The 23,305-nt window shown below is 52.0% G+C and overlaps 3 protein-coding genes across 8 annotated transcripts in view; 1 reads left to right on the top strand and 2 right to left on the bottom strand.

The window, feature by feature from the left end:
* Positions 1 to 258: 258 nt before the first annotated feature.
* Positions 259 to 5,780, bottom strand: Fen1 (flap structure-specific endonuclease 1). The gene is made up of 2 exons (XM_048457829.3): positions 5,562 to 5,780; positions 259 to 2,221 (listed from the first exon to the last, which is right to left on the bottom strand). Exon 2 carries the CDS (start codon positions 2,200 to 2,202, stop codon positions 1,060 to 1,062), a length of 1,143 nt encoding a protein of 380 aa, XP_048313786.1. The 5' UTR covers positions 2,203 to 2,221; positions 5,562 to 5,780; the 3' UTR covers positions 259 to 1,059.
* A 78-nt stretch (positions 5,781 to 5,858) lies between these two features.
* Tmem258 (transmembrane protein 258) lies at positions 5,859 to 10,157 on the top strand. 2 transcript variants are annotated; one of them, XM_087908135.1, is made up of 4 exons: positions 5,859 to 6,015; positions 8,535 to 8,644; positions 9,465 to 9,601; positions 10,054 to 10,157. In XM_087908135.1, exons 1-3 carry the CDS (start codon positions 6,013 to 6,015, stop codon positions 9,589 to 9,591), a joined length of 240 nt encoding a protein of 79 aa, XP_087764261.1. In that variant the 5' UTR covers positions 5,859 to 6,012; the 3' UTR covers positions 9,592 to 9,601; positions 10,054 to 10,157. The 2 variants fall into 2 exon arrangements, with proteins under 2 accessions (XP_087764261.1, XP_087764262.1); XM_087908136.1 differs by lacking the exon at positions 5,859 to 6,015 and adding an exon at positions 6,094 to 6,118.
* Positions 10,158 to 10,723: 566 nt separating this feature from the next.
* Positions 10,724 to 23,305, bottom strand: part of Myrf (myelin regulatory factor) — a 31,896-nt gene continuing 19,314 nt past the window's right edge. For 2 of the 5 annotated variants that reach the window (XM_087908133.1, XM_087908132.1), the window contains 20 exons: positions 22,966 to 23,161; positions 21,671 to 21,747; positions 21,383 to 21,493; positions 20,891 to 20,981; positions 20,337 to 20,537; positions 20,103 to 20,214; positions 19,537 to 19,646; positions 18,770 to 18,930; positions 18,617 to 18,689; positions 18,268 to 18,356; positions 17,915 to 17,983; positions 17,482 to 17,562; positions 17,213 to 17,301; positions 16,951 to 17,124; positions 16,480 to 16,731; positions 14,872 to 14,959; positions 14,590 to 14,664; positions 14,158 to 14,263; positions 13,125 to 13,199; positions 10,724 to 12,986 (listed from right to left, as the gene is read on the bottom strand). In XM_087908133.1, the coding sequence (XP_087764259.1) occupies positions 12,906 to 12,986; positions 13,125 to 13,199; positions 14,158 to 14,263; positions 14,590 to 14,664; positions 14,872 to 14,959; positions 16,480 to 16,731; positions 16,951 to 17,124; positions 17,213 to 17,301; positions 17,482 to 17,562; positions 17,915 to 17,983; positions 18,268 to 18,356; positions 18,617 to 18,689; positions 18,770 to 18,930; positions 19,537 to 19,646; positions 20,103 to 20,214; positions 20,337 to 20,537; positions 20,891 to 20,981; positions 21,383 to 21,493; positions 21,671 to 21,747; positions 22,966 to 23,161 (2,311 nt within the window). In that variant the 3' untranslated portion in view covers positions 10,724 to 12,905. The remainder of the gene's footprint in view (positions 12,987 to 13,124; positions 13,200 to 14,157; positions 14,264 to 14,589; positions 14,665 to 14,871; positions 14,960 to 16,479; positions 16,732 to 16,950; positions 17,125 to 17,212; positions 17,302 to 17,481; positions 17,563 to 17,914; positions 17,984 to 18,267; positions 18,357 to 18,616; positions 18,690 to 18,769; positions 18,931 to 19,536; positions 19,647 to 20,102; positions 20,215 to 20,336; positions 20,538 to 20,890; positions 20,982 to 21,382; positions 21,494 to 21,670; positions 21,748 to 22,965; positions 23,162 to 23,305) is intronic. The other 3 variants (XM_087908131.1, XM_087908134.1, XM_087908130.1) reach the window with 2 other exon arrangements.

Below are 23,305 nucleotides of genomic sequence, written 5' to 3'. Positions count from 1 at the left end.
AGCTGATCTAAATGACAAGACTGCTCAAAGAGACTCCTTTACTTCAGAGTAGATGGAGCATGTGAAATCCAGTCAAGCTATGCAAACTCCCAAGTACAAAAGGCTGGTGCCACCATAGCTGCTGTGGCCGTATTACATGGGGTATGGCACCACCTTGTGGTCACTCTCAAACAAACCACTTGTTACCAGGGCAATCCAAGTGGGAAAGGAGATCACCAAGCGGATTTTCAAATGTCCTCAAAGGACACCACATTCTGGTCACTTTTATAATTTTATTGATTTTTTTTTCTCTTCACATCTTTTAAAATAGAAATAGCATGTGAACAACAGCTGCTTCTCCTCAAAGCCTCAATTCAATTGATTGCCTCAGAAAGGCCATCAGAACAGTGTCTCTTGGGGCTACAGGTCAGGTATGCTTGCTTGCCTTGCCCTGGGTTCAATGCCCAGCACTGGAGAGAATGGGACTAAACAAAACTACAAACCAAACGCTGAAACACTGCCTTTTTACCCCCTGAAATACTAATGTAGACTCACGAAACCCAAGTTCAAGTTTCTGCCCACAAGACAGCCAGTCAGTCATCAAAACCACTGTCAGTCAGACTCCTCTCTCCTTGCCCCTTCCATCAGCTAAGCCTGGGCTGATGGCTGTCTTTCAGGGTAGTGAGATCGGAAAGAGCAGTCAAGGTCTACGGTCACCTCCCATCCACCAGCTGGCCAGCCAGGATATAATCTCCTCCACACACTCCCACCCCAAACCATCTTTATCTCCTTCTTCCTTTAAAATGTGCTGCTTTGCTTTCAGTTTCACAAAACAATGGCTGCAGTGTCCATTAACCTGCCTGAGAAGGGGTTTGAGTCTGACATTGAGTCTGACGTCATTCCTGAGCTAAAAATGAGGAAAAGCGATGCTATGGCCTTCCTGCCACAAGATCAAGAAAGGGAAGACTCTGGAGGGCAGTTCTGGGAAGAAGTAGACTCCATTCCAAAAGAAGAGTGTTCTAGCTGAGGGCACAAAGCAGACATCCTGGGGTCAGGGAACAGTGGAGGGGGAGAACACATTTATTTTCCCCTTTTAAACTTCCCAGCTCCCCCAGTCTTTGCTTTCTTCTTAGCAGGTCCCTTGGGTTCTGGCTCCTTGCGCTTGGCGGAGGAGAGAGAGCCGGTCACCTTGAAGAAATCATCGAGACGGCCCTGGGTGCTGCCCTGGCGGCTCTTACTCAGCCGCTTGACCCCACTGCGAATTCGCTCCTCAGAAAACTGCTTTTCACCACACATGAATTTGACCAACTCTTCTTCATTCGGCTCGCTCCACTTCAGCTCCACAGACTCTGGGTCCAGCACCTCAGGCTCCAGGAAGAGCTGCTGCGCTTCTTTGTGGAGCCAGTTCTCTGGAATGGGGTACTTGTTGGGGTCCAGGCGCCGCACGATCTCCTCGATGCTCTTATGCTTCTGGATGAGGTCCACAGCCCGCTTGGGCCCGATGCCCCGGATGCTCTCACAGTAGTCACTTCCCAGCAGGATGCACAGATCCACAAACTGCTCCTGGTTCAGACCCAGCTCCTGCAGGACTCGGCTCAGGTGGAACTCCTGGATGGGCAGCTTCTTGGCCTCACTGGCAGTCAGGTGTCGCATTAGTACAGGGCTGCCAAAAGTGAGGCAGTCCATGTCCTCGGTGGCTGCAGCATAGACTTTGCCAGCCTTCACCAGGGCAGCGCAGCTGGCCTCTGCCTCACTGGGCGCATCAAGGTATGGGATGCCCATGAGACTCAGCAGGTGTTTGCACTCATCATTGTGTTGCTTGGTGACCTTCACCAGCCGCTTTGTGAACTTTTCCACCTCCTCCTCTACCCCAGCCTCCTGAGCCTGCTGCAGCTGCTTCTCGGCCTCGGCACGCCTCTCACTGCGTTTGGCCAGCTCACCTGACTTCAGCTGTGGTGGTTTGCCATCAAAGACATATACAGGCTTGATGCCATTCTCCATCATGCGGATGGTACGGTAGAACATGCCCATCAGGTGGCTGGTGGTCTCTCCCTCCTCATTCTGCAGCACATCCCCACCCTGACGAACAGCAATCAGGAACTGGTAAATGCTCATAGAGGCATCAATGGCCACCTTGCGACCAAAGTAGCTCTTGATGTCATTCTCCCGGATGGCACTGGGAGCCACATCAGCAATCAGTTTGGCAAGGCCTTGAATTCCCATGGTAACACAGGAGCAATGGCTAAAACAAAGAAAGACAAGTAAGAGGGGGATCTTGGAGGACAAAAGGAACAAAGACTATACCTGGCAGCATTCACCAAGTTCACGTTTAATCAAATTTAACATGAAACATAACAGGACTTCATTCAAGCCAGCAGAGCAGAAGATGCAAGGGTGAACAAGATGCATCATTCAAGACATCTACAGTGCACCCAATTAACAAGCAAGCCCCCTAAGCAGCAGGGGTGCTTCAGGAACTGAGACCACGGATATTCTTGGATAACTTAAGGGCTCCAAATAACAACAGCACAATCTTCCATGCAAAGAATGACTTCAACTTTCATCAGCGTCAAGGATCATAAAAGACTTGACTCAGCTTGAAGGACCCTGAGGATGATAATGGCAGAAGTGAGCCCTCAAGAGCAGGTAAATACCAGTTATGCAAATATGGCTATGTCTGATTTATTATTTCCCTACAGATGCCTAACTGATGCAACAGCCCTGAAGGATACACTTCTGAATGAGGACCAAGTGGCCACCTCACATGCTGCTAGCCCTCCCTTCAGCATCTCCCTCAGCACCTAAGAGTTTGTTTTTAGCAGAATGCTGGAGAGTCCTCCTCTTTGTACTTTATTCCACCACTAAGTCTGAACCGTGAACCTCATGACTCCTCCAACAGGTCCTGAATTAAGAGCTGGCAAGCTGTAGTCACAGAGCCCAATACTACAATTCTGTAGTTCAAAACTTCCATCAAATTGCTCCTAGAGCAGTGTTTCTAAAACTATCCTCACAATTTTTCCCCTTCCAATTGAAATAGAATTTCCCTTCATCTAATATTTTTCTTTAAATGGACTTTAAATAAAAGAAAAGAGGGGCCGGTTATGAGTGATAACACATGCCTTTGTGGGGGGTGTTGTGTCAGGGTTTCTATATGTAGCCTCAGATGGTCTCAAATGAGCTCTGTAGACCAGGCTGGCCTTGAACTCAGAGATCTGCCTGCCTCTGTCTCCTGAGTGCTGGGATTAAATATGTGTATCACTACGCCTGGCTTTTAAAGATTTTTTTCTTGTTTTGAGACACGGTTTCTCTGTGTAACAGCTCTCTGGCTGTCCTGAAATATGCTCTATAGACCAGATTGGCCTCAAACTCAAATACGACTGTCTCTGCCTCCCAAGGAACTAGTGGCTTATACCTTTAATCCCAGCATTTGGAAAGCAGAGGATATGAGTTCAAGGCCAGCCTAGTCTATATAACAAGTCCCAGGCCTGCCAGGGTTACAGTAAGACCATGTCTCAAAAAACAAAAACTTAAGTTGGGAAAGAGAATCCATCTTAAGCAAAAATATTTGCTATGTGTCGGGTGGTGGTGCATACTTTTAATCCCAGCCCTTGGGAGGCAAAGGCAGGTAGATCTCTGTGAGTTCGAGGCCAGCCTGGACTACAAAGTGAGAGCCAGGACAAATGGGAATACAGCTATAGAGAAACCCTATCTTGGGGGGGGGGGGATCTGCATGTATCAGTAGTCATATTTTAATGTGTTAAATGTATAATTAAAGGATTTTGGATTTTCTAATAGGTAATTTACTAATACCATCATGCTTGCCCAGGGATAGTGCTGCCATACAATAGGAAAATCCTATCAATTCTTCTAATTGTTCCCAACCTTACTTCATGGTGTCTTCCTGAAACCTAAGTGACACTTATACTCTCCCTCCTGGGTGCAAACATCTCAACACACATAGCACCTGTAGAGAGTATGGAAGCCTAATTGAAAACCCTGCCTCTCTCTTTCATTCAGCTGTGTCTTCCTCCTACCAACCTTTCTCGCTTCTTCCTGGCTTGTATTATTGCGGTTCCCCTATGAATACAAGCAGCCTTAGGGCTGAGGAATGTAGCTCACTGGTACAGCAGCTTTGTCTAGCAAGGATGAAAATCCAGACTGAATCCCCAGAAATCAAATAAAAAGCCCAGCTGTGGTTTGGGTGGTGGCAACGCATGCCTTTAATCTCAGCACTTAGGAGTGAGGCGTATCTCTGTGAGTTTGAGGCCAGCCTGTTCTACAAAGCAAGTTCCAGAACAGGCTCCAAAGCTACACAAAGAAACCTGTCTCAAAAAACAAAACAAAGCCCAAAAAGCCCAGCTTCGAATCCGGCCACCACCTATGAAACCACTTGGTGTGTTGAGCTTGTGTAACAACGGGAACTAGGGTCTGGAGAGATGGGTCAGTGGTTAAGAGCACTGGCTGCTCTTCCAGAGGACCCAGATTCAATTCCCAGCACCCACATGGCAGCTTACAATTTCCAGGGGATCTGACACCTTCTCACCAATGCACAAAAAATACAATGAGGACTGACTTAGGAACTCACACATGCTAGTGCTAGCAAGGACATACACTGAGCCATATCTTCAGTTCTGTGAACACAATTAAGTCACTTATTCTGTAGTCTGAGTTGTAAAATAAGAATCATTTCTGCCTTGCAGAACCAGTCAACCGACACACCGGATGGAAGGCACACATCACCAGATGTTCCCCCATTCAATTCTCTGCTTCACGCCTCAGTTACTGCTTTGCTAGAATGAGTCCAAGACAGCATCGTGCCACAGAGGGGAACCTGTTCTGTCCAGATAGCAAAGCCTTAAATGAAATGAACCTTTCAGACTTTCCTTATCCAGAAATGTCCTTAGGGCTTTTCCAACATCTCCCTCAGTCAGAAATAAAAGAGAGCAGAGTCTCAGGGGCTGGAGAGACGGCTTAATGGTTAAGGACACTGACTGCTCTGCCAGAGACAGGTTCAATTCCCAGCACCCATGCCGCAAGTCGCACCTGTCTGCAACTCCAGTTCCAAGGCTTCTGACGCCCTTATACATGCAGGCAAAGCACCAATGAACATAAAATAACAAAAAAGAAACCAGCCTGGTCTACAAACAACAACAAAAAAGCAGGGTTTCTTGATATCATTTCCTTAGAGGTACAAAACCTCCCCGGAGCTCCATACTCGTCACAAGGGCCCTCGGTAAAACAGGCTGTGGTCTCTCTGGTAGACAGAGGTTCTGCTTCGGAGTTCCCCTCCGAACTGCAAGCTAACAAACTCGTCGCCTCACTCGAATCTCATTTCTCCCCCAAACCTAGTAATCCTGGTAGCCGTCTTTCTCTCGCAGTACCCCGCAGACGCAGGCACGAAAGGGGACTATTGAACAAGTCGTTTCTAATGTTTTTGGTACAAGGTCTTAGTCCTCATAGGGAAAGGTTCTTCGTACCGCTGCAGAGAGAGAGGCTCGGGGCAGCGCTACTGGTCCAAGGCCAGGGCCGCCTAATGCGGTCCTCGCCGCTCTCAGAGCCGCTTCCGCGATGCCTCACCCTACCTTGACTGTACGAGGTCTCTGCAGCTAGCGGTGGTCCGGCGACCCCACCGTCCTCAGGACAGTCACGACCCCTTCTTCTGATGTTGAGGTGAAGTCGTTTCGCCTTCCAAAGCCCGCGCTTCGGTCACGTGACCCGCACACCGTGAACAACCTTCTGGGAAATGTAGTCCTGGCTCCGTCACTTCCGAAAGCAGTTTTCATAGTGGGCCTTATTTCCGGAAAAAACGGATTAAAATAGAGACCCTGCACTACCCTGTCCCATAGTCCGACAGCAGGCCACTCGAACCAAGTCCTCATAGTCCCAATTACCGCTACACCCGAAACCGCGGGACTACAAGTCCCACAATGCCACGCACGAGGGACCACATCCTCTTCCTGTTGCTTAACGCGCTTGCTTCTGCCGACGTGTTCTTCCGGTGGTGGACCGGTGGTTTATCGTGTGCGGGGCAAAATGGTGAGATGGTGGGAGCTGCTGACAGGGCTGTGGGCCAGGACTCCTGGGTGCCCGGTCCACAACGCGTTCTTTCGCGGAGTCCTTAGCATTCCGTGACCCGAGGGTGGGTCGCTGCTGTAGCCGTGTTTGAGTTGGGGACGGGGACAGCAAGCCCCTTGCCATGGATTTCTCAGACTGAGGTTTCCATCACAGTGGGCTTATGATATTGTTGATTATAAGGCTGAGGGGCGTGGGGTGCACTTTGAATATCTTCGCGCTTTTATTTCTCTTTCCTCTGATCAGTTATCTCTATCTGGAAAGTTTCCCTTGCCGAACTCATCCCGCAAGGCCCTTGGATGTATGTCATTACTTGGTGAAACACTTGAAACTCTCATAGGCACTTGTCTGTTTTCTGGGAGCTCTCACAGTCTCTGTACACCTCCTGCCACGTTTCATGGACTTCTCTTTTTTCTGCCACGCCTCCTAGTGACCACCATCTGACGTGCATTTAGTTCTGGGATAATGTCTATTCATCTTTGTATTCCTGTTGTCAAACACTGGGCCTGCAATTGGAGGCTCCATAAGTGGCAGCAATTGTCTTTGACTTTTTGAGGGGGGCACGGGGGACATAATTGTTTACTGAATTGAATTCCTGTGTCTCTTAGAACAATGGGTTCGGTTTACTTCTCTGGAGTTGTTATGTTCTGGACTTTAGAAGCATTGGCTGGCAAGTGACAATGGAAGTTAACATTTGTACAGAACTTTACGTTTATATCCCTTTCACAGGCATTATCTCATGAGCTTCTCTGCAGTCTTAGGACAGAAACAAATACCTATTGAGCAGTTACTCTATGCAGGGCAGTAAACTAGATGTGTCAACATTTCTCATAAGTCTTTCTCCAATTACGCATCAGACCTATGAAACAAATACTGTCATAACTACTTAAGTCAAACCCCAGTGATTCAGTAAAGCCAGAATTATCACAGTTATCTTCTGCCAGGAGATCCCTGTGGTTCCCTCCTAATGTGGTGAAAAAAGTGCTCCTGAATTAGAGCTTGAGGTCTGTATACTAGTCTAGGTTTTGGATTCCTGCACAGATTAGTGGTTTAGAGTCTGGACACGAGTCCAAAAGCAATGGAAATTGTGGGCGAGCTTTTTTTTTTCTTTTAAGTTTATGTATGTATTATGTATACAGTGTTCTGTCTGTGTGTATGCCTGCACACCAGAAGAGGGCACCAGATCTCATTACAGGTGGTTGTAAGCAACCGTGTGGTTGCTGGGAATTGAACTCAGGCCCTCTGAAAGAGCAGCCAGTGCTCTTAACCTCTGAACCATCTCTCCAACCCAGCACGCTTTTTCTTTATGTGTTTTTTCTCCAGACAGATCCATGATTGTCTTAGAGATCACTGTCTAGATAGTCCTAAGAGTTTCTATCCCTTTGTATACCTGAGCCCCTAGCTCAATTGCACCGCCACCACCACCTCCTCCTCCTCCTCTTTTTCTTCTTCAAAGTTTCTTATTTTCATTTTATGTTCATCAGCATTTTACCTACATGTCTGTCTGTATGAGGATGTCGGCTCTTGGAGTTGTGGACAGTTGTGAGCTGCCATGGTTTCTGGGAATTGAACCATGATTCTCTGGAAGAGTAGCCAGTGCTCTTAACCACTGAGCCAGCTCTCCAGTCCCTCTTCTTATCTCATCGAAAGAAAAGATATAGCCTCAGTGTTTTTTTGTTATTTTGTTTGTTTGTTTGTTTGTTTTCTCAGTGTTGGGGCTCATACCCAACACTTGATACACGCTATGCAAATGCTCTACCACAAAGTCTGCCACATCCCTCCTTGTGATAAGGCTGGAGTGTGTTAGAGGGTTTGGTATACAAGCCTAAGAACCTGAGTGTGGACCCTAGAATCCACATTAGTTTTAAAGCCAGGTGTGGTAATTCCAGGACTCATATAGCAAGGTGGAAAATGGAAGCAGGAGAACTGCTCAGAAGCCTGAGGGCCAACTGACCTAGAGTGCGTGTCACAGTGACCCCGAAAACAGAAACGAGAGAGGCCTCGCCTCAAACACAGCAGAAGGTGACTCTCAGAAAGTTGTCCTTTAACTTCCACAAATTTGAAAAGAAAGTGAGTAAGGAGAATGATCTGCAAAATGGTTCAGCAGGTAAATAGACCTGCTGTCAAGCCTGGTGACTTGAGATCAGTCCCTGGAATCCACATGGTAGAAGGAGAAAACCAGCTTTTGCACGCTGTCCTCTGACCTCCCCATGCTCTCGATGATACCTGCACCACACACATGCAGAGTAGATAAATGTAATAAAAATTTAAAATGCACACACACATATGTACAGACACAAGCGTGTGCGCGCGCGCACACACACACACACACACATACACAAAATTATCGTAATTTCCATTCCCATAGTGAATCACTTGAAGGAGTCCCAGGCTGAGGTGTGCCTCTAACAGTCTTCCACAATGCATGGCTGTTCCAGGGTCTGCCCAGTTTGAAGCTAAGATTGATCTCCTTTCTTCCCTAGGAGCTCGAGGCCATGAGTAGGTACACCAGCCCGGTCAACCCGGCTGTCTTCCCACACCTGACTGTGGTACTTCTGGCCATCGGCATGTTCTTCACCGCCTGGTTCTTCGTGTATCCTTTTACTGAGCTGCCAGGGAGCCAGAGTTAGTGGCCTAAGAACTGAGAGAGAAACCACATTGGGTAACTGCACCCTGCTACATTTTCCTTTGAGGTGGGGTTGGGACAAGGTGAGTATAGGGAAAGGCAGGCCATGGCCTCACTTTCCAACCTCAAGTTAGCTGTTTGCTCTTGAGACTGAACTAAGTTTTGAAAGGAGGTTTGTTGATGGGGGGGGGGGTTGTTTTGAGACAGGGTCTCACTGTGCAGACATGACTGACCTGAAACTCACAGAGGTTCACTGCCTCTGCCTCTAGAGAGTGCTGAGGTTGCACCTCTGTACCCAGCAAAAAGGTCTTAAACAGGGGTGTGCTCAAGTGTCAGAAAGTCTGGCGTCAGTATTAGCTGTACTGTGAGATGTGATTAGAGATGATTGGCCTAGCTACTGTGGGCTTCTTTACCTCATGTATGGTATGGAGCGGGCCTGTGTTATCTCTTGGTCCCCTCTGCCTGGCAGCACCAAGCCAGACAAGCCTCCAGGAAGCCCTTAGCCTGTGTTCCCCATGTTGAGTGGTCCTAGACAGTGCCTGTGCTGTTGTAGTCCATCTTTGCTTCTCCTTTTTGCTTTTTTTTTTTTGGGAGGGGGGGAGGTTGTTTTTCTTTGTTTGTTTGTTTTTCAAAATAGAGTTTCTTTGTGAAGACCTAACTGTCCTGGAACTAGTTCTGTAGACCAACTGGTCTTAAACTCACAGATACCTATCTGCCTCTGCCTCCCAAGTGCTAAAATTAAAGGTGTGCGCCAGCTCTCTTGGCTTCTCCTTAACAGTCCCCCTAGTTACGAGGTCACCTCCACCAAGTACACACGCGACATTTACAAAGAGCTCCTCATCTCCTTGGTGGCGTCCCTCTTCATGGGCTTTGGAGTCCTCTTCCTCCTGCTCTGGGTTGGCATCTATGTATGAGTCCCCAAGGGTAAGAGCTGTAACAAGATGGTTCATGCCTGAAGAAGCCTCCTACAGCCATATCAGTGGGTCCTCTCTTCCCTGATTCATGGAGACAGAAACACTGGGCTACATCACACTCTTCCCAGTTCTCAGTGTGATCTGGTGTGTCAGTTCTGAGTTCTCCATATTCTCAAGGCCTCACTCAAGCTGGGGGTGCACTTGGTAGGCATGCGGGTGAGGGCTACCTGTGTTTTTACATTTGTGTTCTTTCAAGTTATACCGATGAGTTAGAAAGGATCTGGGAAGTAAGAGATGAGCACCAAACAGGTGACTGAAAGTCAGTTCTGGTGACCCATCTTCAGTGGGTTGTTCCTGGTGACCCTTGCATAGCCCTTGCTCAAGGAACACAGGGCTACGGGGGGGGGGGGGGGGGTGTAGAAGGTCATTGGTCTCATTCTTAATTCTGCTTTCCTCTTCCAGGTACCCACCAGGCAGCTTCACCAAGTCCCTGCTTTTGTAAATTAATTTTTTTACCATTGCTACAAGTGTCCCAACTGCTGTTTACAATAAAGGCAGATGTGTGACCGGCCTGCCTCATGTCCATTCCAAGGCGGGGGAGTGGAGGCACAGGAATGTCCTGGAGTGTCCTTGACTGTTAAAGTCCCACCTTTTCCACTTCTTTCACCAGTACCTATTGCTGAGGTTTGCGTTGTCTTCACGGGGGCGAGGACTCCAGATCAGTGTCGTTGCTGTGAGGCTTACCTGTGAGCAGGAAGGACCCAGACCTGTTTCTGTGGATTTGGACAGACTTCTCCAGGGCCCAGCAGCTGTCAGTTTTGCCCTGGGCCAGTCTTCTCTGAACTCAGCCCCACTTTGGGCTGTGGTCATGTAGGCTCAACCTGTTTTCTTCCCTTAGATGGAGTCTTTCTAGGTGGGAGGGGCAGGTTCATGAAGGTTTGCTGGAGGTGTATGCGGCCAACCCAACCCTCAAATCCAAGAATGAGGGGCATAAAGATATGGAGTGACTTTCTGGCCCTCTGGTGTGGGAACCAGGATATTCTAGGCTCCTCAGAAACTGGATTCTAGCCAGCCTGGTCTCAGATGGTTCCCCTCCCACCAGAAGAATCTCAAGAAGACACCAGGAGGCAAGTTCAGATACAAAGCAGTATTTATACATTTATTTATATATGTATATTTACTTGAGAAGAAAAGGATAGTTTGGGAACAGGAAGCAAGTAGGCCCAGTGGCTTCCCTCTGCCTTCCTCAGAGTCAGAGTGAGTACATGATAAATAGGAGTCAGAGCTCAAGGAGAAGATGGGGAGTTAACAGGAAGGGAGCCGCTCTATGAACACACAGGCCACTAAGGGATACATTGTGGGCAGGGGTCTGTGCTGGGGCCCTATGTACAGCTTAAAGCAAGAGAGAGATTAGCCCAGTGGCTATAGGAACACACCAGGAGTGGGAGGGAAGGGCCTGCCAGGCTGTCAGCCTCCAACCTGTGGCCCTTTCACCTTCCCCTAAGCCCTTTATACTTGGGGCTTAAGGCGGCTTTGGTCCGAAGTTGACCCCCCCTCAAGCAGCTTGGGGCCCAAATTTGGCCCCAACTCACACTGGGGACCCTTCCCCAGGCATGCAAACAGGCAGCTGCCAGTGTGCGTAGGCTGGCTGTGTCCAGATGGACTCCAGGGGGTAGTAGTGGAGGGTCACTTTCCAGTTTAGGACTGAGGGGCCACAGTCCAAGAACACTTGCCCCTCGTGAGGGAGCTCCAGCATGCTACTAAAGCAGTGGGGCTGGGCAGTCTTAAGGCACTGCAGGAAGGACTACCCTGCGGGAGGGCAGAACAGAGTGGTTTAAGGCATGGCCTGATGTGGGGAGCCACGATTCCTATGGCAGAATAAAGGAATGGAGCCAAGTTGGGTAGAAAGTTTGGGGGCAAGGTATCCCTGCTGTTTCCCTATCCTGAGGATAAGTGCTTTGAGAACCATGGCAGGACTTCTCAGACTTCATTTTGCTATAGACAGGCTGCCCATTTAGAGCTGAGAATGGGAGATTGGAAAGGGCAAGGTCTGGTGTCCAAAGGGTCAGGATATCTCAAGGTATGAGCAGTTCCCTTTCCCACTGCTGAGTCCATGACAACTAATGATTGCAGCGCTCCTTCCAGGAGCCCGCATGTGACCTCAGGATGCTGTAGGTGCTGCTAAGAAATGCTGGAGCTGTCACTTGAGTAAAATCTCTTAGCCCAAATCCACCACTCCTCTCCTGGGGGTGGAAGAGGCAGAGATGGGGCCCACCAAGCATAGATCTATGCCTGAAGGGAGGAACTTTGATCTGGGGGACCAGGGTCCTTTCAAGCTGAAGCCCACTCAGCTTTCCAGCTCCTTCCTACTCCATGCTGCCCTGGTTTAAGTGCATTTAGTAATTACATCATTAATAACGTTATCTGCATCCACCTTCCAGTGGAAACTGGCCTATTGCTTGCAGGGATTCCTGCTCCTCTGCTCAGAGAATGATCGTGTCACCAACTCCATCATGAGCTTGGGAAGCTCCCAGGAACACAGATCTTGGGAGCTCACAGGGCACCTTCCCTTCCAGGATACTCCAGGTTCAGGGGTCCAAGGCTTACCTGGCCTATCGGGCCCCACTGGTTCAACCCTGTGAGGATGGCTCCACCAGACACCAGTAGACTTAAGGCACATGGTTAGCTTCTCCAGCCATCCAGGGCTGGCCCCGACTGCCTCGGGAATTCTTAGGAGCTAAGCTCTCCCAGGGAGAACTCTCTTGAACCAACCACATTAAAGCTTAGAAATCCAGGTCTAGTGTAACAGTCAAGCCCCAGAAAGTACTACCGAGCTGTCCCTCCTGGGAACAGCATAGTGAGAGTTCTCCACTCTCCATGAACTCATGGGGTCCAGCTAGGTGTTACAGGTCTGGGTCCAACCCCCATGGTTCTTCTCTCCACCACAGCTCAGAAGGGAAGGCAGGGAGGGTTGGCGTGGACAAGTCAGGGTCATAGCTTCCCCTTGTCTCCAGGGCCCCGCACTGAGCCCTCCAGCAACCGTATCTAGACAGCCATGAATTGGTCCTGTGCTGCCAAGAGGAGGTGGCCAGAAGGAAGGCCCAGGATGCTGGTCACTCTAGCCCCCTCTATACTGTGTGAGGGTAACCAGCTTGCCCAGCAGCTCCAGTGTGAAGATTTCCAGTCTCCTCAGTCAAGGGGAGGCAGTAAAGGGCAGAGAGCTGGCCTGCAGCAGGCTCCAGTGTAACACCTTTGCATCCAGTGTTGAGGGCCCGGGACCCAGTCCCAGCTGTGGCACTGCCCCAGGAGGCAGCTCAGTCACACCGGCGGTAGAAGTGGAAGTAATAGTCTGTGGCTGGCTGGATGGCGGCCTCTGAGCTGCAGTTGGCCTGACCCTATGTAGAAGGGAAGTGGTGGGTGAAGTGGTTGCCCCAAGCCCTACCATGCTTTGCAAAGCCCTTATTCTTCTCCCAAGCCCCATACTGCATAGACACACCCTCTGCCTCTATGGGCAAGTGGGTCTGTGTGCTCACCAGCGGTGCCACACGGAAGTGGTATGTGAATTCACGGAAGGACAGGATGGTTACTGGCCACCGATGAGAGGTGCCCTAGAGAGAGAAGGGAGAGAAAGGGCAGGGCAGCCTTGTCCTAACCAGCTTTCCTCCCACCATGACCATCACAGCCCAGGGGGAGCCCATTCCTCCTACAGAACAGGGGCAGCCACCTTCCCTAGCCCTGGCCTCCCTTTGTCTTGTAGCTCCTTGTGCTCTACACTGTGCGAGTCTCTCATTAACCCTGCTCACAACTGCAGCTCACAGACAGGAAACAGTCCCTTGCCTCCTTCAAGATGCACATATGGCAGAGCTAGGTTCAGCCCCAGGCTGTGATTATCTCACAGTATGGCAGGGGAGGGACGGGCAGCAGCCATGAACAGATTACCTGTCTTACCTGAGGCTTTGACTTGGCTTCTGTTGTGTGAGTTTAGGCCAGAGCCCCATTGCTAAAAGTGACTCACTGATTGTCCCTCTACCCTTAAGTGTCCCTCTCTGTAAGGCCAGGGATCTCTTCCCTTGGGATCCCTCCTCAGCTCATGGTATTTAATGCATGTCTTCTCTCTCTCCCTGGAGAACGGGTTCATAGAAGCACAGGGGAGGAGATAAGAGGGGCCTTAACAAATACTTGTTGAATAAACACAAGTGAGCAAAACTCGCCATGAGCTGGGCTGCAGCAGGACCTCAAGGCAGCCTTCCACCTTGAGCCCAGAGCTCGTCTAACATCAGTCAGTCATTGCCCTGCCCTGAACATGGGGCTGCGGACTGCATACTTGCCTCCCCAGGAGTGGGGTGGGGAGCTCAGCTCTGCCTGCAGTGGGCACTATATATGCTCATCCCAGATCAGTCCCTAGAAACACTCTCCTCCCCTGGCCACTGTCCTAGGAGATGGAGATGCCCAACAGAGAACAGAGGAATGAAGACTGATACACATGCCCCTCCCGCAGACACAGGATCCCAGCTGCAGTTGTTCCCGGAGACACACCCTTGCCCTCTGCTTCCCACCTTCCCCTACCTGGGTGTCCTGGTGGGGGTGGAGTCTCTGCAAAAACCCCCCCTCCTCACAGGGCTCCTCCTTTGATGTCAGACTGCACAATACCACGGACACAGGAACGGAGGAACTAGGGAATAAGTGGGTTAATGGAATGGGGTTCCCATCTGAGTAGCCCAGGCCCACCCAAGACAAGCCGTATCTTCACAGAGCCTGAGAACCACACAGAATAGTCCACGGCTTGGGACGGAGGAAACCTCTCCCACCCTCCCATGTAGTCCCAGAGAGGCAGGGTCTTATAGCCACTTAACCGCAGCAGCAGTGTCCCTCTGCAGCCCTTCCACAAGCAGCCGGGCACACACACACCCGCCCCCGCCATGAGAAATGTAGTGAACACTCAGCTTTGACTTTTCTAAGGCTCTAGAGGCTTCCTCCCTCCCCAACACCAGCACTCACTTCATCTGTAGGGTCAGGCTGAGGTGCAGCGGGGTGCTGCTGCTGACAGGGATATGGTAGGTGAAGTTTCCAAGCCTAAAGGGACAAAGATGGTACCTCAGCAAGGCCACTTTGCCGGTCTCCCTCTCCTTCTGTACTGATGCCCTCAAAACCTAGAAAGGGGCTGCCCGAACTTATGAGAAAAGTTCCTCCCTGAAGGGCCAAGATCTGAGCATCCAAACTGATTGGACTCATGGCACCCGAGGGGCCCCCTTTTGGGTGACAGGAGGGAGCCCAGTTTACCTGCAGGCATCCTCTGGCACACAGTACTGGGAAGTGATAGGCATGGAATTCTCCAGCAGCTGGATGGAGGTCAGGGATGGCACTGGGTCTGTAAGAAGAGAGGCCGTTGGGCCACGGTGAGGAGAGGACAAGGGAGAACACAAATGGCAGCACACTGGGACTTTCACTCACACCTCAGTGTGAGCCGGACTTCTTTCCAGACCCTTACAGCAGGCTCATACCACACCCTTTTCCCAGCAGCCCTAGAACCAGCTAGTTCCCTGAGGCTTGCCAAGGGATCACAGAACCAAGATACCCAGAAGCCAGCAGCGGTCTTTCTCCTGGACCAGCTATGTACAGGAACCCATTCTCAGGCCTCTACTCCACACTCTTCTCAGCCCTGGGCTTGGCAGTTGTCACCCTGGCAGCCAGAAACCAGCCATGGAAGGGCAGAAGAACGGTCCACACAACGGGGACTGGCTAGCATGTGGCCCTCAATGAGAAAACCCATGAATGTGTAGTGGGGAGCTGAGGCTGTGCATTCACTTGACTATCTCAGGTTTGCTGTTGCTTTGTCCTTTACCCCAGATGTGGGAAACTATGGTCACTGGCCTCTGAACGCTTGCTTGACCTTTCAATTCTTTAAGGTATAAACCCAAGGTCTCCAGCAGCACCCACAATACCATGATGTCACCTGATACAGACAAAATGGCTTTCCTCTTAGGCAAACCCCAGATGTCTTTCAAAGATGTCTCAATGTCACCTCCTCTAGGGAAGCCTTCCTTGGTCATCCCAGACTAAGTTCCCTCCCTACTCCTAGGGACCCATCACTCTGAGGTACACTCAGGCAGAGTCATGTGTGTCAAGCACACACGAAGCTGAGGTGAGCTTCCCGCCCTTGGGGTTGCCCACCACTTTGAACATCTGTCTCTGCACAGACCACAGTGTCTAGGTTTCTGTTTGCTAAGCCACAACGTCCGAGTGAGGAAGCCCATATCTCAGCATAAAGACACCGGTTAAGGCTAGCAGGAACCCAGAGAACACACACAAGTCAGCCCGAAAGAACACTGGGGTGCAAAAAGGAGTTCTCTCTTGGTTAAAACCAAAGATTTGAGGTTGAGGTCCTAGTACCTCACCCTCTTCACCCTGGCATAGAGACAAAGTAAACATAATCTGGAATTTGGCACAGTGGAGACAGATTTCAGCTGTACTACTGATGGGCGATATATGTCCCTTCACCTAAGTCTCCTGTTCCTCCTCTGAACCATAGCAACAGCGCCTTCCTCCTTTTGTCTGAGGCAAGGTCTCTTATTAGCTGGAACTTCATCAAATAGGCTAGGCTAGCTGTCCAGTGAGGTCCAGGGATCTGACTGTCTCTGCCTTCATCTTGCTATCAATGGGATTACAGGTATATGCCATCACACATGCACACTCTAGGGATCAAACTCTGGTCTTTATGCTGTCAAAGCAAGGGCTTTGCCTACTAAGTTATCTCCCCATCCAAGTTGTAAGGATTAAATGACATGATCTACATGAGCTTCTGGCCCCATCACTAATGTCTGCTGACAATTCTGTGCCCAGGCAGCCTTGTAGCTGGGCCGGCTATGAAGTGCTGAAAGCAGCAAGTACCTAGCTGGTCCTGGGTCTGAGCGAGCTGGGCAGGGCTTGGGCTGGGTTGAGGGGCCCCTCTGCGGGTGCGACTGTGGAGACCGAGGCTGGGACTGTTCTTGGTCTTGCTCTGCCCCCCAGGAAAGGGGACCACAGGACTGGCTAGAGGTTCCAGGCTCTTGGGGTGCTTGGAATAGCTGATGCCATTAGCTGAAATACCCCAGGATTTGGCTCTGATGTTGGTGGCTGGCAGCGGGGCCATCTGGCTGGGGCCTATAGACAGAAGCAAAGATAAGTCGAGAAAAGGGGAACCAGCTTCCTCCTGTCCTGAGCTTCTGGGAACCCTCTTGTGTTTTCTGGTTCCCATGGGGGTGACCCCCCCAACTTTCAATCCAGGAATCCCTCCCACCTTCCCTCTGGGGGCCTTTCTCTGGATGCAAATAATACCAAACAGCCCTGCCAACCCTGGTCCTGCCCCTAAAACATCCATACCTGAGTGGTTGGGCCTGGGGCTGGGCCTGGGGCTTGGAGCAGGGGTAGCAGTGGGGTCAACACTAGGGTCTGTAACAGGACTGGAGGTGGGAGCGGAGCAGCAGACGATGGGGCAGGGCTGGCTGGAGCACAGGTCCAAGGTACGGAGAGCTGGACCTGAGGCTGAACTGGTAACTGAGGAGACCAGAGCTGTGTGAGCAGGAGGAAGACACTGAAGCCCCACACACAGCCACCTGCCCCACTCCATCCCTCAGACACACACCCAGCAGCAAAGAGGGCTGTGCGTCCGGCATTCCAGCAGTCACAGAGGACTGTCGGAGCTGTGTGGTCCCGACGCTCTGGCTGGACCTGCTAAGGAAGAGTGGGTTGAGATCAGAGGCCCTGGGAGAGCCTTGAGGCAGGGTTGAGGGGCTGGGAGTCCCAGAGAAGCAGGGATGGGCAGGAGGTGGTGGAGAGGGAATATATGAAGCAGAAGCAGGAAGAAGGGCAGCAGGAGCCAGAGGAGGGAGGGGTGCTCGGTCAGACACATACCATGGGCACATGGCCTCACTCCCCCCAGGATGCTGGGGCCGGAGCAGGGCCAGGAGACAGGAAGTGGACACGGCAAGAGAGCTAAGAAACAACAGAGAGACCAGGAGGGAGATGGACACAGGAGAGAGAAAAGACACAGTCAGAGGTAGCCCCAGGTGCTGGGGCATGACAGTGACAGACAGAGCCCAGGGTCCTGCTCTGGCCTTCCCGCCCAGCACTCCCTCTTCCTACAAGTGTCTTCCAGGTGGCCTTCCTGAAGGAATACTGACTAGGTCAGAGGGGGACTGTAGAAAGCACCCACTATACAGGAGACCTCCCCTCCCACCCCAGCAGGCTCTGGCAGGCTATAAGCCTAAGGTTGAACCCCATTAGAGGGAGATGCCTCTGACCCAGGTCACTCTCCATTAGCAGATCCCGATCCCTAAGGACATACCCATCAGCATCCACCAGGTCCTCTTCGGTGCGCAGGCTCAGCACATACAGAGTGGACATAGACACCACGCTGGGAGCCACAGAAAAGGGTCACTGTCTGAACACAAGCCACCACCCAACACTGTCTCTCTATGGCACACTCTGTGGTCTTCCCAGGTGATGTCTGCAAACAGGCCTTCCTAGACCCTGGAGGAGGAGACAGGCTAGGCAGCCCACCTTCCCTGACCTCAGTTGCTTCACTCCCAGTCCATGGTCCTCCTCAACTCCAGGGCCTGGACCCAGGCACATCCGACCCACTGGGTAGGTAGCTCTGCTCTCTAAGCCAGCCTCCCCAGTCCCTAAGGGACAAGTCACCTGAAGGCCATGACCACCACCAGAGCAATGATAGTTCCCTGCAGGAAGCGCTGGCTGATGCAGGCCTGGTCTGGGACCACTGGTGACGGCTGGGGACCAAGAGGAAAGAACACAGCAGAAGATGGTGAACTTAGGAACTTACTTCCCTGCCCAGGCTCCCCAACCCCATTCTTCATGGCCAGAGGGAGAGGAAGCAGAAAAGGGCTGGAAGGGCTACAAGGCCAAGAGCAGAGAGGTGAGGGGTTAGAACTGGAGTCGATGAGGCTGGAGTGGTGTAAGCTGGAAGGGAGAGGCCATGGAGATGGGAAAGTCCTGGCCCTTTGAGTCTCCCAACCCTGCACAGCCTCACCTTACTGGCCACCTTAGGGGGCCTCTTCTTGTGGGGGACACTGCCTGCCCGGCTAAACTGGCTCCCTGCATGGCTGCAGTAAGAGGGCAATGGTCAAGATGTTTTCCAGAAGAGGTCTCTCCTGCCTGCCCCAGCCCCACCCAGTACCCCCACCTGAAAGCGCCAGAGCTGCCGGTTGACTTGAGGCTGTCAAGGCGCCGCAGTTTGGCCAGCTTGTGGCTCCAGCGCTCCAGCTCATCAATGCGAGTCTCCAGGTTGTCTGTCAGCTTGCATAACTCCTTCACAGCCCCCACATTCTCCATGAAGATTCGCTCCTGCCCCGGGGCAACAACAGCATTCAGGGCACCATCAGCCCAAGAAGTCCGCAAGCTGCGGGCTGGATGGGGGCAGGAACAGAATCCCACAGCCCACAGAGGCCCTAGAAATATCCCTGCCTGGAGGAGGCCTCTGCCCCATCCAAGCCCTGGTTCACGCACCATGTCCGCTGCCCCTGTCTAGGCTAGGCTAAACAACCTTGCCTCTCTTAAATCAGAGCTCCAACCCTTGCACCTACTCCCTCAGGTAGGTAAAATGATTCATGTGTCTTTCTCTAAGAACATGTACACAAGGTTCATGTCACTAAGTGCAAGTGTTACCTTCATAATAAACCACACCTCTGAGCCTCGGGACGGGAGGTGGCACATTGTCTTATCCTCTTTTTAATTGATGGGGGTCGAGGGATGAAACCTCAGTGGGATTCATCTTGCCCTGTGTCAGCCTCCCGTGGTTAACTTGCCCCTCCATCTTGAACACTGGCCCCTTCCCGAGTGGTGGGCAGAGACTCCGGAGCTACCAGGAGGAAAGCTCTTCCTCCCTCCCTCTGCCAGTCAGTGCCCGCTACGGGCCAGCCCCTCTGTCCCAGCGCTCCCTCCATAACTCACCTTGTTCACCACCAGGAAGTTCTCTATGGTTTTCCCATTGGCAAAGACTACATCTCCCGTGTCCTTCACAGCCTCAGGCAAGATCTCCTTCACTTCCTGTGCGATGACACCTGGGGACAAGCCAAGGGTGTGTGGCTGGGGGTCCCGCCCGTAGCTGCTCATAGCTTTCTGGAGAAGTATCTGAGATTGAGTTTCCGAGGAGCCCTGCAGCAGGAGCTCCGTCAGTCAACTGTTCACAGCCTAGAAGTTCCCAGGCTCAAGATGTGGGATTTGTGGATTAGGTAGGATCCTAGTGGCATTTTAGGGGAAGGAGGTGGGGTTCTCAGAGGATGCGAAATCTCTGAATGCTGTGTGACAAAGATCTCAGGCCAAGGTGGTGACTCCTAGGATGATGAGTCCAAGGGCAGGGATCCAAAGACCCGGGAGGCATGATACTCCAGTAGCAGAGGGGTCAAGATTTCAGAGTGCGGAACACAACACCAAAGGTCAATGCAGGGGTTCCTGGGAACAGGTTCCGAGAGACAGGACAGACTGACCAGAGCTTGGGGACACAGGTACGTCTCTACCTGTCTCTGGTGCAGTGGCCTCGATGCCCGCACTGGCAGCGAACTCGGGCTTGTATCTGTAGTGCACAAGCCTCATACGAGAGATCCTCTTCAGCTGCTCAGTGGTGTCCACCTGCCAGGGGACAGAGCCGGCCTCAGGTCAGCCTTCCCATCCCTACCCTGGCATCCTGGTCCTCCCCACTGGCCCTACTCATCACCCACAGCACCGCCCCTCACCTATGAACTTGCCCCTACCTCCTGCACATGCTCCTTGGCCCGCAAGTCGGAAGGGTGCATAAGAGATCCCATGACCTTGACATTGCCATGCACGACCAGCGCCTCATCGGGCCGGTCCGTGTTGATGCCGACGCGGCCATGGTGGAAGACAGTGTCTGGCAGCTGTGCCCGTTGCCACAGAACGTCACTGTCACTCTCAAACTGGCCTGGATTAGAGGCCTATGGCAAGTTGGGTCTGGATCAGTCTTGGAGTTAGGGGAACTTCAGGGCCCTGAGAAAAGGAGAACCCCCAGGAACACCCTTCCTAGTCAAGTCTCCTTGCCCCCCCACCCTGTGTCCAATCAATTACCCAGTTCATTGTGACAACATTAAGTCACTTGTGGGACCCAAGAGACTACTAGGTGTGATCCACCTTCACGCTTTACAGTGAAGAAGGCCCTGAGGCCTAGGTAGGGAGACAAAGCCCAAGATCACACAGCCAGTGCCCAACAAGAGCTGCACATCAGCCCAACCCCATCCCATAGTATTTTCCTGATGCTATTTCTTCCAGAACTGGGGGAGATGACTCTCACCCGCACAATGATGCGCTCTGAGATCTGGGCTGCCAGTGTGTAGTTCTGGTTCTGCGCATGTGCCTGGAGGGCCACCACCAGCATGAAATACCTGGGATACACGGGGGGCTCAGTAACACTCAGCAGTGCCCCTAACCATCCTCCCTGGGCCAGATGCCTGGATACGCAGCCCCACTCTATCATCCCCCCTCCCCCCCCCACCCTGCACCCCGGGAGGTAGCCGTATTACAGTATCCCACAGTGGAGAAACATGAGCCTCCACTAGGGGGCAAAATTCCTCTCTGGGCCCACGAGGAGCGCAAGAACTGTTTCTGAACTCAAGAGCTAGTCTTCTGAGCCTGAGTCCTAAATCTGCCAAATATTTTGAACCTCGAGTTCCTCCTCTGGGAAACAGGCCATTGTGGACCTGCGCCTGGCATGCTCCATGGAGGCCCCTTTCTGACCCTGCTCCTCGGAAGGGAGAGGCTCCCGTGTCCAGGTTGACTTGCTCACCTCTGGTCAGGGTTGGGCTTGCCCTTCTTTCTCATGTTGTTGGCAGTGGTCTCACTGAAATGGAGCCGCCCCACGGTCACCTTTGTGACCTGTTCAGGGGGAAGATTGACCCTGCAGAGGATGGGCAGAGAGCTCAGGGGACAGAAAAACAGGCTGCGAGGAGCCGTGCTGCAGCGCAGCCGCACAACCAAACGCGCAACCACAGGCAATGCGCCCGCCTGTCTCTCTAGCGAGTTCTATCTAAGATGGGCCCTTCCAGGCTCCACCCCCACAGGGCTGGATACTCACGTGACAGGGTTGAAGGGCCTCTTGCTTCTGTCTGACTGAGACTGCTCAATGTTGATAGACTGGTTCAGGGCCTCCAGCTGGAGAGCAACGGGACCAGGGCACCTCAGGACAAGGTTTGCCCCCTGGTCTTTTCCCCCGTCATCCACTCACTCTGGTCTGTGGCAGAATCCTGCCTTTGCCGCACTTTCTCATAAACTCGGGGGCCTCCACATCCACACCCCACACTCCCAAGCCATTTCAATGACGCACATAGCTTTCGCGTCGGCTCACAGCTCATTACTTCCCCTACTTCTGGATGGTGATGTATGGTCACCTCCCTGATGGCAACCCATCATCGTGTGCCATCTGACTCCCGAACATCTCCATGCATGCCCACGTGTTTTCCAGTTAGCTTTATGACACACACCTGCACACTTTTCTCCCCTGCAGCCAGCCCCCCACACACACACAGAGCATACCCCAGCCACTCTCACATACCCACAGCCTCTCATCTCTTCAGAAACGGTGGCTGAGCTGTGCCAACCAGTCAGGCCCACCTTGTGACAGAATCAGACACACCTTGTCCTGTCCCCAGGGAGCTCATGGCTCCAAAGGCTACGCTATGGAATCCCTCAGTCACAAAGGGCCTCGGGGCAGGTTTCCCTGAGGGGCATCAGAATGGAATCTGCCAAGGGCAATGGGATAGAGAGCTGGGATGGGATTCTAGGAGGGCAAATGTGGGACTCAGCACACACAGGGGTGGATTTCTAAAGCCCTGTGGGCGCAGCTTAGAAGACAGTGGAGTCTTGGGAAGGGAGGGGTGTACGGCAATCACTTGTGTCAGGGGGATAGAGGACAGAGTAGATGCTGATTGGGTATTCAGATACAGGATAGGGGTGACTCAGGTCAAGGGGGAGGCAATGGGGAGGAGGCAAGGGCTACTCCAGAACCGTGTATGACAGGCTGAGGGGAAGAGGGTCCCTAGGATATATAGCTTGCGGAGTCAGGATTCTGAGGTGGAGCATGGGGCAGGGACAAGTGACATTTGGTTTGGTTCTGAGAGCCGAGGCATCAGATAGAGGGCCAGAAGATGGGTCTTGGCTTGGAGATAAAGACTTGGGGTGTGGAGTGGGGAAGGAAGCAAGGCATAAGGGAGATGGTGAAGTCCGTGCAGCCCACATCTAGGTGGCTGGCACTAGAAGAGGTGCAGGGGTAGGGCAGCTGTGGGATATGACTGTGGGGTATTTCCTCGTCGCTTGCATCTTGGAGCTTCCTGGCCCTCCTGTTCTCCCTTCCTAGGCGAACCCCAAACCTGCCTTGACTCCATGCAGCTTCAGATAGAAGCAGTCCAGCGGCTTGAGGCCTTCCGGCGTCTTAACATACTTAGGTTCGCCCAGCATGCCGATGTACACAGTCACCTGGAAGTGGTTCTTCTTCTGGCACACAAAGGCATCATCACCCACCGAAAAGTTAAAGCCCTTGTCAGCGTCCACACGATAGGTGAGCATAGGCCTAGAGGTGAGAGGGGGGAAGGGACGGAGACTCATCAGGAGTTCCCCAAGCTAAATGTGAAGTATTGCTTCCTCCTACAGGTCCGTATTCCAACGCCATTACATAGTCTATATCCTCCAAGATCCTTCAAACCACCAAGAGGCC

Source organism: Myodes glareolus, chromosome 7 (genome assembly GCF_982192425.1).
Source record: "Myodes glareolus chromosome 7, mMyoGla1.1, whole genome shotgun sequence".
NCBI classification, from domain to species: Eukaryota; Metazoa; Chordata; class Mammalia; order Rodentia; family Cricetidae; genus Myodes; species Myodes glareolus.
The sequence above is the reverse complement of the archived record's forward strand: the minus strand, read 5'-3'. Positions and strand labels throughout refer to the sequence as shown.